Source organism: Pezoporus occidentalis, unplaced genomic scaffold (genome assembly GCF_034315485.1).
Source record: "Pezoporus occidentalis ecotype Australia unplaced genomic scaffold, CSIRO_AGI_Poc_V1 ctg79, whole genome shotgun sequence".
Classification (NCBI taxonomy): domain Eukaryota; kingdom Metazoa; phylum Chordata; class Aves; order Psittaciformes; family Psittacidae; genus Pezoporus; species Pezoporus occidentalis.
The window spans coordinates 2,836,210-2,850,088 of NW_026916147.1; the positions used below are offsets into that span (position 1 = coordinate 2,836,210).

General features: G+C 36.9%; 1 protein-coding gene across 17 annotated transcripts in view; it reads left to right on the forward strand.

Moving 5' to 3' along the window:
- SLC10A7 (solute carrier family 10 member 7) overlaps positions 1-13,879 on the forward strand; it is a 164,636-nt gene that overhangs the window by 64,680 nt on the left and 86,077 nt on the right. For 15 of the 17 annotated variants that reach the window (XR_009961608.1, XR_009961607.1, XR_009961609.1 and 12 more), the window contains one exon: positions 5,595-5,633. Coding sequence is in view for 8 of the 17 variants with exons in the window: in XM_062602823.1 (XP_062458807.1) it covers positions 5,595-5,633 (39 nt within the window). In the remaining 9 variants the exon portion in view is untranslated. Of the gene's footprint in view, positions 1-751; positions 855-5,594; positions 5,634-10,517; positions 10,610-13,879 lie in introns of those variants that run through there. The other 2 variants (XR_009961611.1, XM_062602828.1) reach the window with 2 other exon arrangements.

Here is a 13,879-nt window from a genome sequence, read left to right on the forward strand (position 1 = left end):
CAACTGTGCAGCTAGAGATTTTGTGGAGCAGTTAACACTACCTCTTTTATTTTTGCCATGCTGTAGAAGGATTTTATATGCATTTTAAGAGTTATTTAAGAGTCCCCATATGCTTAGAAAAGAATCTGAATATATGTGCCTTTTTTAAAGCTGCATCATAACTAGGTTATTTCATCAATACAGTAGAATGACTGGGAGCTGCAGTTGGAACAATATGTAAAAATACAGCTTGTAAAAGATTTCCTTTATTAACTGTCATCATCCACAGAATATATGTTCAAATAAACGTTGTGTAATAACTAAATTTGAGATTAATAGGCCCCTTAAGAAACAGCAAAGTCGTTCAGGATAGTCAGTGAAAAATAGCCTGTAAGACTGTAACATGCACATATTGTCCTGCTTACATGCTCTCTCTGGTGTCATTCCCATTTATCAATGTCGGCAGGCTCTGTTCTCATTAAAACACTCTTGCACAAAAGCAACTTAATTTTCTTAAGAGAAGAGGACACCTGATTCAATTTAGTGCTCAAAACCAGGAACTTGAATATATATGTATTTTTCCTGTCTGAACTCAGATGAATAGTTATGAACAGCAATACAGATTAAACCTTATTAGGTATATTTATATTCTGTTTGCAGTAACAGTGCTGTGGCAAATAGCTTTCTACAGAGCTGTAGCATCTTATTAATGGAAAGAGCAGTTAAGACATGAGCTGCAGTAACACTCACTTGAGTTTTTATTTTTAAATAGGAGATTGAAGGAGTTGTTTAAAGGGACTCTGCCAACTCATTCAAGCTACTTCTGACGTTCTGCCTTCTTCCTCCACCTTCTCGATCTACACTGATCTCTTTGGGTAGATATTCTTTTCTGTGCTGTTTGGTCAAACTATTTCCATCACTGCAGGTTTTTTTTTTTCTCTTAAAATTGTTTTCTTCCCCCTGTTAAATAGGAGATATATCTATTACACTTTGCATTAATTACATGGACACTATGAAATGTTCTACTACCACATTGTGTTCTATGCCTTCTACTGCATAATCCTGCAGTAATACTGCTAGAGTACTTGTCTTTCTTCAGTTCTTTTCTACTCTTCCTCATTGTGCTATGCGTGTTAAATGGGATATTTAGTCTTGGGCCTACTACTTGAGCTGTATATCCTACTAGTGCATGTCTGAAAATGGTAAGGTTTTAACCTCAGGTAATGGTGGGTATACACAGAGCAGCTTTGCATGATGCTTAGGTTGTTTCCTTCTGTTTAGTTTCATTGCTCTGCATCTGTGGCCTTGGCCCTGGAATGTCCTTTCCACGGATTGGTGATGACTTGGGGCCAGGCAGGTCCTAATGTATGTAGCATGTGCTTTCTCAGCTGTGGGGTGCCTGGGGGTAAGCACAAGGTTAAGTATATTTAGGAAGGTTACCTCCCTAATGGCTGCCAAATGACACTCAAGAATCAAACATTTTAGAGTTAAAAATATATTTATAGGAGAAAAAGCCTTTTACTATTTCATATAGGCCACATATAAAGCCGTGAGGCACCTTGTTTCCCTGTGGCTCTGCAGTAAAGAAAATTACAGCTCCATCTGAGGTGTGCATGGAAATTTCGTACAAACCCTGTTGATAATGATAAAATGTTGGGGTTTGACACAGATATTTCACATATTGCCAGTGTATCATTTTCTCTTTTTTTAATGTAGTCCTGCTAGTCTATCTATATCTAGTCTAATGAATTCCAGGATAGGTTAGTTCGATACCAAAAAGCTTTTCTTTAGGTTGGTTCAATACCAAAAAGCTTTTTGTTAGGTTCGGATATGGAAAAAGGAAAGTTTCTGATAGATAGGCTTCCTTCAGAGGTGGGCTGCTTACTTCTCACTGGAAAGTGCTCCAGGCTAGATGATCATTCCTGGAATTACAGATCAGCAGGAGAGTTCCCTCAAGCCCAGTGACATACAGAGTTGACTGAAATTTTATCTGCTGAATATTAACTAAATTTGTTGTTTAGTGGAGCTAGTGTGTCCTATTTTAAACTCAAGGGGAGACATACATGCTCTTCTGCACTAGCCCGTTTAAGAGTACTGGCAGTGACTTTCAGTCTTGTCTCTGACTTGATGTAAACTTGAATAATTGGCCTGGTTGTTACTACTACTGCTTTTGAATGTGGTCTGACCTTTCAGTACATGCATTTACCTTTTGAATGGATCGTGTTACTGATTTTATAGAGACTGCTCCACTCATGTTAATCGTAAATGCAATGAACAATTTTCAAACACATGCAAATCTGAACTTGGAGTATTATAAGGACATGTAAATGTTTTCATGTTTTATTGTTTCATTTAAGCTGACTGCAAATAGTCTGATATCTGTTGACATACAAAAGGAGCAAACACTAAAGAAGTTACACAATAATAGCGACTAATAAATGTTTCAAATAGCAAATGAGGAGCCTAGCTGTATCGTGTGTCAGCACTAATGTTTATTTGTATCATCCCTCTAAGGATGTCAGAGCGCTTTTTAAGCAATGAATTAATATTGACAATGCCCTGTGAGGTATGTAGGCAATATTATCCCTCTTGATAGAAGGGAGTTGGAAGCGCACAGTGTTTAAATTCTACAGGGTCATGTACTAGGGTACATTTAATTACAAATTAGAGCAGTTGATTCAGTTTACTACAGGTTTATTTAAGCTTCACCAGAATCACAAACATAATCTACAGGTTTGTGGGTATCAGAAAAGATTGCTTTTAAGTTTATTTTGCAGGGGAAATGTTTATAAAGAAAACTGCAAGTAGAGTACTTGACATGTGTAAGTTCTCCCTCATTGAGGTAAATCATCTGTATGATTATAGCTTAATTTCCAGTCTTCCTGCTTTATTTGTTTTTATTTCTCTTGCCTGTAATGAGTGTTAAATCAGCTGCCATGAAAGTTTTCTGACATATTGGAGAAAGGGAATTAAAAATTGCAAACTAGTGTATACCTGGACCATTGTGAACTATGACCTTTGCACATGATGGCCAAAAACCTAAAGAATAAAATGTGTCTGAGATTGTTGTCTTAGTACCTGTTAGATTCTTGAGAATATTAAAAAATCAGAATTCTTCTGGGTGGATCAGGAAGGTAAAAAGACAAGCTTGTTGATGGCCAAAATAGCACCATCTAGTATCACCACCACAGAACTATCTAGAATCTCTCCCTACTACCTTTCCAGGTGCATTCCTGGAAGTGGAATTGCAGCATATTTTAGGTAAAAATTTTCATGTCTATAAATGTGGCTAGAACTAGATGCAGTGTGTCCTTTTGAGGGTATCAGTTCTTTCTAGCTACTGCTTTCTTCTTTGTTGAAATGACCAGTGAAACAGTTGAGGGCTGTCTAGCTCTGATGTTATTTCTCTAGTATTGGTAGACATGGTCTGGTAGGCTCACCTGCACTGCAAGCAAAGCCTGGCCGGAACCCAACTTTTGGTAAAGCCAGATATTTTTGAGACAGGGGGATAAGTTTGGCATGCTGGGGAGGGAAGGGCTATTTTACACTCTCTATTCATTTTATATGGGCTTCGCCAGCTTTCCTGAAAAGGGTGAATAATAAGGTTCTTGGTAGCAGGCAGAAGTGTAGCTGTCACTGCACACAAAATCTGCATGGGGTGGAGGGGACCGTTAAGTTTCCTCCCAGCTTTCTGCTGCAGAAGTGAAGCTCAGATGCTTCTGTCTTTCAGACCTTCACAATTGATTTACACTGTTTTATATAGCAAAGATTATTTTGCGAGGAAGAGATCCTCAAGTATGCTTAAAAATGGAAGTCTACATCCTCCTTCATAGATTCAGAGACAGGGTGTAATAAAAGGGACCAGATTGAAGTGGTGAAATACAGTCTGTAAGAATGGCACGTGCCCAGCAAATGCCAAAGAGACTTGGTAAACCTGATGGGTTTTATTAACATAATAATAACAGCAGCTTTAAAAGGAATTTATTAACAAAAGATATCTGCAAGGACGTGTCCTGTGTTGAAACTGATCCCTTGCATTAGGTTTGCGTGCATGGGTGTAATGTGTCTCTCTCTTGCCACCTGAAAGGATCGGCTGCACAGCTTCAAATACAAGTAGAAAATCCTGATGTCATTCACACTTGTTGAAGAATTGTTTTAAGTAGTACTCACTCTGGCTTTCAGCTGTGATCTCTGGCAAGAGGAGCTGTTTGGACTTGTGCCTTTTTTTTTTTTTTTTATGTTCAAAAAAGGAATACTGATGAGGAAGAGATGTTAAAATATGTTATTGTACTTTACAACTGTCAACTATAATGTTTTATTTAGCTATATCTATTCAGATGCTCCCTCCGCAACATGGAGTGCCATATGCCATTGTCCCTGTTAGTAAGCAAGTCAGCAAAGGTTTCCCAGTCTGCATTTGTTTTTGTATTTGGGCCACTGAGGAGCTGTGGTCCAGTGCCATCTTTTATTGATAGGGCCAGCAGAGGAGGAATCTAATGAAATTATCAAAGCTTTGAATTAATTATGAACTTGAATAAGAAAGCTAAGCTCTCTAGAGCTAAGGATCTCATTACCCATTCATTTTTATTGCATCCTCTTATGGAGCAGAAGGCAGGTTCAGCTACAGCTCCTACCCTGATTTTGGACTTTATTCAAACTTGCTAAACTTGCTAGCATCCACTTGTTATTAATATGTGGCTGGAAGTGTCCAGGGTGATTAATTTGACTTTGCTCTAAATCTTCAAGTAAATGGTAGATTTCCCTCCTTCCTTTCCTCTTACCTTTGCTGTGTGGCTTTTCATCATCAGACTGGCTGCCGTACAAGGATTTCTGTTCTTTCTTGGTAAATGGGAAAAAACTAGTATTCAAGACTTAGGTTTGAACTTCCTGGAATTTAAAGAGTTAATCCTAAGAAATAACACTGCTGCTTTATATTTCCTGGATATTTAGGTAAGGACAAACACTTCTAAAGTCATTATCAAAATTTTTTATTTCCTTATTTTAAAAGACTTTATGGAATAAACATTTTGGCCTCAGAAGTGTGGGGTCATTGTGAGTAGTTTTCTTGTATGTTCGGGGTATTTTTGTTGTTGTTGTTCCTATTTTAAATTTGCAGAAATACCTAACTTTGTCAATACTTTATTATGATGAACAATTAAATTGGTTTGCTTGCCTGATGATTATTCCATTAAAATAGTTAAAAGTATCTGAAAATGCAGTAATTTAGTTAAATCAGATTATATTTATTTTGATTAATGGTAAATATGTAAAAATGCTTCTGCCAAATAAAAGCAAAAGCGGTGAGCCCAAGCTGCTGTGTAGTAATATTCTTAGTTCTTCTGGATGTTTCCTCTTAAGTCTACCAGCAAGGGTTTTCTTCTCCTCTTGCTTTTGTCCATTTCAGCAATTATTTATGAATGCATAAACTCAAATCTATCAGTTTTCATAAATTACAGGCCACTGGCAATTTTTTAAGCAGTGGCTAACTACCTAATGGTGTCTGTGTATGTGTGTCTTTGGAGAATCTAATAGCTTTTTTGGGCAGGGGAGTAACATTTTATTCTTGTACTATCGCTATTTTACCATTGTTGATATTTGTCTTTTTCTCTCTTCAGGCAGCTGCTATATTTAATTCCGCTTTTGGAAGTTTTTTGGTAAGTAATGCAGTATTTATAGCAAGTGCTTTAATAGTCTTATATTTAACAGTATCACGTGTGTTTGTATTCTTCACATTAGTGTTGGTGGAATTGTGCCATTTAGCTGGCAAAAATTTGAATCACCTTTCAATTTATGTCACCATGCCATTAAATACAGATACTACATTTTCTTTTCTTTTTGTTGAACTCTTGAGAAGAGTAGTGAATAAATTATCTCTGCTCATGATAAATTAATAATGTGTAAACACATCTTAATTTTCTCCTTAATGGGTTAACAGAATCTATTATTATGCAGATGTTTCAGACATGAGCATCAATATATTGATTTTTCTAATAAGCCCCATCAAATACTCATTATTTTCTATCAAGAGGCCATGGATTTTGAAAAGAAAACATGACCCAGCTGATCAGAGAGTAGATGCTAATTTACTCAGTGACTTGTCATTTGTTTAGCATATTTCACTGTCAGTGAAGCCACTCAGTGTCTCTGAGGAGTACACTAAAATAGCTAGGTATGGGAAAGCAATCAATCCAGATGGAAATATAACCATTTCTGTAAAAAAGCAAAACCAGTATTTGTGGGCCTTATGGTCTACAAAGATTCAGAAAGAACATTAAATAAATGTCTGTATGAAGAAAGAAAGAATAGATTTCTTGATACGTTTAGAGAGACATCAATGAATATTAAATACAAATTATTTCATATGTAGGCAAGCTACTGTGACTGTTTTGCTTATGCAGTTAATAATTGAATTTGTTTGTTTTTTTTTTTTTTAATTTGTGCATGCTTAGAAGTGTGCATGTTTAGATGTGTGTGTTTGTGATTCCAGTCTTGTGTCCCCAAGAGGAAGACTATTATGTAGAAAATGAATGAATGACAAAAGAATTCAAATTAGGAAATTAAAATGAAAACTCCAAGTACAAAATAACTCACTTTAGACATATTAATTTTATGAAAAGCTGGAGTTTGGAGTTTAAGTATGTAAAACCGTACTGCCAAGAGAGAAACTTGCATGGCATTTTGAAGTTATGCATTGTGCTGCTGCTTTTTGAGTGACTGGTTTAAGGTCAGGAGGATGGATGTATGTTTTGTGGGTATAGGTGTCCATTTAGATTTTTAAAATATCAGTTCCCAAATACTTACTCCTTTTTGTCACCTATCATGTCCTCTTCCAATGGGAAGAAGGTTCTTTCAGCCTCAAACTGTGGAATCCCAGTGTCAGAGCAACTCTTAAGTCTGTGTATGTGCATGGTATTTTCTCTCATTTTTTGGCACAAGCTCCTGTTTCTCTGCTGTCCCTAGCTTTTGGTTCAGGAGGTTTCTTTGAATACCCAAAGGCCTCAGTTCAGCTGTCATTAAGAGGATGTCTTTTGACTTAAAATAAGAATTTAGGCCCCAGAGCATATGACTACAATGCTGGCTCCTGGTAAAACAACATAAACATATTTTAATCTTTAGAACTTGTTTCTTCTTTCTTCAAAGAAATCTCAGTTAAAGAAGCTGAGCTAGTTGGTATGTTCATGTAATACTTCTGATTTTGGTTTTAATCTTAGTTCTGTTAATCATTGAAAAGTTCTATTCACATGTAATTACCTCATTTTGCTTTTTATTCACTTCAGATTTTTTTTTTTTTTAATCTTGGAGCAGCATTGCAGAAAACATTCTTGTTAAAAAATTTCCAGGAAGAACTTTTCAAGAATATTGAAGATTAGCTAGAATCAAACCACAGGACCAGCTGATTATTATTTTTTTTTTCCTCTCCTAATTACTGATTGCTTAACAAAATAAAATTATGAAGAATGGGCTGATGGTAGGCCAGGGACTGTAATAAGTAGCTTGAGTTCTTTATTGGTTTCACTGTGCTATAGGTCTACTTGGTCTTTAATAGAATGGCTTCTGAATGTCACTAGCATGGGGTCACTTACTTTGTAACTTTTCTGTGGACAACTGTTGAGTTATAAATAAATAGTCTTGTTTGAAGACTAAACTGTTCTATAAAATATAAGAATAATTGGCCTGTTTCTGAGAAAATAATGGAAGCTTGTGGTAATGTTTTTGGTAGTCCATCAGTTTATATTGATGCTTAACTTACAGCCTTGGCTATAAGTAGAGATCCTATTTCCTGTATCTTTAATTTATGATGAATCTAAATCACATTTGCATTTGTCTTGTTGGTCTGATGATGTGCTGTCTGTGGATAGGCTTAGATGTAGCTGTATATTTTTGTGACCATAACCGTATGCATGTCCTAGAGATAATTTGGAAGTATCTGACCATTGGCAAGGTTGCAGTTTTTCTCACGTTCGTTGTCTTACAGTATGTAGCACATGAGCAGATTGCTGCACTTGTGTGTAGCCCTGAAAAAGCCAGGAGGGCAGTATGTTGTTGTCTGTCTCAGACTATGTCCTGTGGGCCAGTGCTTGTGTATGATAGTGAGAAGCAAACTGATTTGAAAGGTCTGAAAGATGTGCTAGGCTTTTAACTCCTTTTGGGGGGGGTGGGGGGTGGGAGGCATGTTGTTTGTTTTTTTTTTAACTCTTTACTCATTTTTTTAGACTAGAAAATGGGCCTTGAGAAAAATAAGCCATGGGACAAAATGTCTGAAGGAAAAGAACCTAATTTTAGTATGATATTGAGATGAGTTATTTAGATGAAATGGAACACATTGTGGTAAGCAAAATGTAGAAATGCCAAATATGTGTTGATAAGCAGAAACACACTTATATTAAACATCTGGAGGTGTTTTCACTGGTAAGGAGATTTACAAAAAAATACCAATCCAGTCACAAAGTAATTCCTTTTAAATTCCACCAAAGCCTATACTCCTATAAATATACAGGCAAAACAATGCATGGAATTATATGTACATATTTACACTTAGTTTAATAATGTCCTGGGTCTAGTTAAAACACAGTGTTTTAAAGAACTAATTGTTACAGAAAAGGATTTATATGTAGTTAGATTAGTAATAACTAACAATAGTTGAATTCAATTTACATAATTTTCAGCCAAGAGGGTATTTAGAATCATACCACTGAGGATTGCTTTGAGTTGGGTACGTAACATCATTATCTCCTCCCCTTGTTTAAACAGTTTGGTTTACAATAATTGTGGAACATAATAAGTGATTTGAGTTTTTCCTTTTAATGGGGCTTTAATAAAATCTGGTGGCATTTTACTAATACTGACTGGTTGGTTATCAGCAAGGTTGCTACTGTAAAGCATGTAAATTTATACTAAGGTCTGCTGAGGGAAAGAAAGCACTGAGGTAGCTGCTTCCACTTGTGTGGGAGAGGATGATTTTGCACCTCAAGGCTAAAGAAATTGTTTGGGTTGTTAAGTATGGGTCTGCTGAGATTCTTAGTAATGTATGCATTACTGTGCTTCCTAAGCCTTTCTAGTCTGCTCCTACAAGTTGTGCTTCAACAGCTTGTTGTGCTTGTTAATGTCTAAACGGCAGAGCAGTAGACAGGATACTGCAAAACTTGTTTCACTGATGATTGTTCCATGGTGTTTGCTTGAGTGGCTCAGCTCGTTCGACTTCAGGTTCGGCAAGGCATAGCCCATCACTGAGCTGTTCTTGCACTGGAGACACAAGCTCAATTGAGAGCTAAACTCAGTTTACAGTGACAATATAGTGCCATGTGCATGGAAGAAGGAGAGGGCCTAAAGCATAGAAGAGGACATCCTCAAAATGCTCTGCACTGCTAGACTAGAAACAGTCTTGTATAATCTTTTTTTTTCCACACATTAATCTCCTTTCTGCTTGAGAGAGTGGGCTTGGAAATAGAGGAGTATCCAGGTTGTGATGTGAGCCAGTTGTCAAATTCTTTGGTGCCTTGTGGTTATGAACAGTAAGTGTGAAAGGAGCAGCCATCAGGTTCACCTTAAACAAAACTGTAACCAAGATGTGAAAGTCCGTCGTGACATGAAATCGACTCAGAGGACTCTGCTCTGGTGACCATTGCATTCCTGAGAAAACAGAGCAGAGAGTGGTCAAAAATGAAAGTGTTGGTTGAGACTTCTTCCAGTGCTGTCTAGGAATAGGTTAGCTTTCTTTGTTGAAACCTAGGGGGTGAAATAAGTCATGTGTTCAGGCTACATAAATCACTCAGAAGGAAGGAACCTAGTCAAAGTGCCTATCGTTTCACTAACGTCCTTTGTCCAAATTAAGGATGTATTGTTTGTTGTTTTAACTGACCGTCTTTCAAAGGCAATAGAGATGGTTTGTATTGTCCAAAACTCAAATAATTTTTGGAAGCAGCCACTTGGCTGATCAAATCAAGGCTAGTGTTTTTAATTACATTGTTTTCAAATGAAAGCTAAAGCTAGTAGGGAATATAAAAGTTAGTTTCTCACATACACACAAAACCTAGTTGGTTAATGAAAATGTATGGCATTCTTACCTACTCTGCTTTAGCAGGCATAATGATTTACACAGCCTGACAGCACTAGTGCAGCAAGTAAATGCATTAGTCATAGTGTCCATTTTTCTTGCAAATTTGTGACACAGATTTAATTATGGGAATGACCAGCAACTTACAAATCTAATTTTGGTGGGCTGAGCCAACTTTTTTGTTTTAATAACAATAGATTTTTTTAGCAATGATTTCATTACTATTTAAAGAAATCCACACATATGGAAATAACCAGTTGGCTGAATTTATTTTATTTTATTTTACCTTAATGTATGTTGAATGTTTTAGGTTTCTTTTTCTCAGTTTTCTTTTTTATTATAATCACTTTTTAGTATTAGTTATTTCTAGGATAAATATTCTTATCTGGCTTAACTATTTCTAGCGCAAATATCGTAAATATTTTTCTAAACCCAGGTAAATGTTTGTTTACCCCTTTGTTCCCACTTAATTGTGTCTTTACAGTATGAGAAGAGGCAGAATAGTCATCTGGGATTCTCTTTTTACTGTGCTAGCTGTTTACAAGAAGATCTTGCCAGGAAATTGTTCACAACAGGTGCTGAATTCCAGTCACTCTTGTTTCATTTCAAAGCGCAACTGCTTTATGGTGTACACCTCACTCTTAGAAGAGGTCTTCACTTCCTCTTTGAAGCAGTACAGTGCTGATGCTGAACTGTGCTCCAAATTTGATTCAGGTAGTTCTTAAAATCCTGAGCAAGTTCTCCCTTCTAATCAGCCACTTGGGAAGGCACCTCAGCCTTGAAAGACAGGTTTTTGCGTGAGTGAAAGGGGATGGCAGGTCTCAGCAGCAGTGAGTCTTTAGACCAGATACTATGTACCTGTCAGGAAGAGTTTGGATTCCATGGAATATAAATAGTCTTGGGATCCACTTACGATGCTTTACTGTAACTTTCTCAGATTTTGTGCCTGGTGTCCAGCTTTCTCACTGTTATTTAACATCCTCATTTTGATTTCTGCTGTCTTTATTTGAAATGTCAATGTAAGTTTGGGCATCATCAGCAGTTTCCAGGTCAAAAATGCATAGGCCTTCACTGTTACTGTGTATTTGTGCTTCCAGTGTACAGCATGCTTGGTGTAATTCCTAAGTTTGAGTAAGTTTGTTCTATTTTGGTACAAGCAAGATAGAGTAACAAAGCTCACTGTGATGACAGACTGTTACTGTTACTGTGAGCTTAAGAAAAGAGCCCTTGATAACATGATTATTTTGAGGGATGGCTAGGCATGTGCACCCATCCCAGTAGTCATTCATTCATTCGGTCTTTGTGCACCCCCACTTCAGTCCATCCAGACATTTTTAAAATAGAAGAAGTATAAAGGTGCAATAGTCAGGAAGTTAAAAAGAAGTAAATGAGATCTTGCTCCCAAGGGACTGAGAGGAATCAGGTGGGGGATAACTGAAAATCTTCTTATTACACACCTACCGTGTGGTCTGTCAGATTTGAAAAGACCAATGAAGTCAGTAGGGATTGACACGACCAGCCAGTGCAGACTGTCTGAGAACCAGCCCTGCTGTTGGTTATCTTTGAAATGTTAGGGAGATGGAGGATAGGTAACAGTAACCTGACGATGAAAGAAAATATGCTATGAAGTACTCAGAAAAGTGTATCCTCTAGAAGGCCAATGATCAGTCCCTGTATTTTATTTTTCAATGTCTAAGAGGAAAATGCATTGAAATCTAAATAAAAACAAAAAATGAAACTACTAGCTGTCAAATGTTTAAAAACTATGTGGGCTGTAGCTGGTCTCAGTACTTTCTTGGTTTTCCCATTAACTTTTGCTACTGACCATTTAATTCATCTCCATCAGACTTATGGCACTCAAGCAGCCAGTTCTTCAAAAAAGGAAAAAAAGTTTATTTAAAGGTGCCAGTAAGTAGGCTATTAAAGATATCACTTTGTATTCTCTTTGCAGCCCCCAAATAATTAAATACTGTATTTTAAAAGATAAATATATTTGTATTCTTTTTCCACTTCCTTATATGACAGCTAATGGTAGGTTACACCTACTTTTTTTGTCAGCAACAATATCTAGTGTTCTTGTTTGGTGTGGTACTTGGTGACTGCCTCTGAGAAAGTATGTTGAGTCCCTCCCCCCCTTATTTTTTCATAATTTGTAAAATTCGTCATTGTCCTCTTAACTGTGAAAAAATATAATTTTTTGTCAAAAGTATATGCTTGTTTTGGGCTATTTTTTTCCGTTTCTACTTACTTTCTGTTAATGGTCAGTGCTTGGGGAAAAAAAAACCCCACAATTGCATTAGGGCAGAACTTGTGTGCAGATCATAATGTTGAAAAAGGCCAGGTATTGGTTTCTGATGTTTTCTGGTCTTCTGTGTTGTGGTGGTTTCCTGTCCTTTTACTCCAATCCAAAGAAAATAAAATTAACAGGAGGAGTTCTCACTAGTTCTGTTAGAAAGTAAGATCAAGATGTTCTATTTCTGGTTAAGTCACTGACTCTTGTATCATGGAATGATGTCGTATCACTTACTTAAAATTAGTTTTAAAAATGGTTGCCTTGAAAAGTTGCTTTACTGGTTTATGATAAATGCTTGGAAAAATATTCCTATGCTTTGTTTAAAAAGGTGAAAACTCACCACAAAGCTTTGAACAACTCATTTGTAAAACAAGTTTTAAAATTCTTGCAAGTAATTATTTGTGTCTGTGTGAAAATGTGCTTGCATTTATTGGTTCTTTACATTAGGTAGGTTGAAGGAGAAATTGAGAAGGGAGGCAGTATGAAAGACAATTTGTTTTTTATTTTGCCCTCTCTGTAGTATCTTTTAACACCAGAAGAAGCAAAACTGCATTCCTCTAGGACTGTGGTTGTACACAAACATGTAGTAATTTGGCCTGATTTAAGGGTAAATGTTCCCTGCCGAAAGATTTGGAAATGCACAAAATGTGTAATTTTCTCCCTTCCTTTTAAAAAAATCATCAAAAGGAAAATATTTTTAGAATTGACTGTTAATGTTCTTCCCCAGTGTTTTAGCTTCTGATGGAAATGGTCCAGTGATCTTTCCTCTGTGCTGAAGCTTTTAGTCGCCTGCATGAGAAGAGTGTGTTGGGTGAGGAGGAGTGGAGAGAAATCATTGCTTCATTTGGAACATTAGTATATAAACCCCTGTCTTCTGCTTCATTGGCATTTTGAGCTGGGGCTTCTGCAAGGAGGAGTTAGTTTCACCTGGCATCTGCATATGTTATAAAATACAATTGGTATGCTGAGGGGTCACCTACATGCATGCACTAATCCAGAATGGAGCATGGGCCTCTTTCTCCTTCTGTCTGCCAAATGCGGATTCTGCAGCTAGTGAGAGTTGAATTCTAGAAAGCAGAATGCATGTTTCATGACATCCCTTTACAAACAGCAGTACCAGTGCTGTATTGTTCTATGCAAAACTTCTAATCCAAAACACATTAATTTATTAAGCTTCTTGATTTTTGGCCCAGAACAGGTTAAAGCTCTGCCTGGATTTGAATGTTTTTTTTCTATCAGACCTAGCAGTGCCTGTTCAAAACTCAGCAGTCCATGAATCGGCAGCCCTCAGTCTCTTGGGATAAAAACAAGAGGGACATCATTATTACTGTAAGTTGAGTGGCTGGAAACCATTCCTCTTGCTGTCAGGGTGACAAATACCGTCTTAATGGAAGTGCCAGAGGTTAGGTCAAAAGCTTTCGCAAAGTCTTTAACTCAGCTAGAAGGCATGGTTAGCATAAAATTGGAGCTTCCTTCAGAAATTCATGTTATTACTTGCTGTTAGCTTTTTAAAATGCACTTTTGGGAAACCGTCATGACCCTTCAGGGTGGGA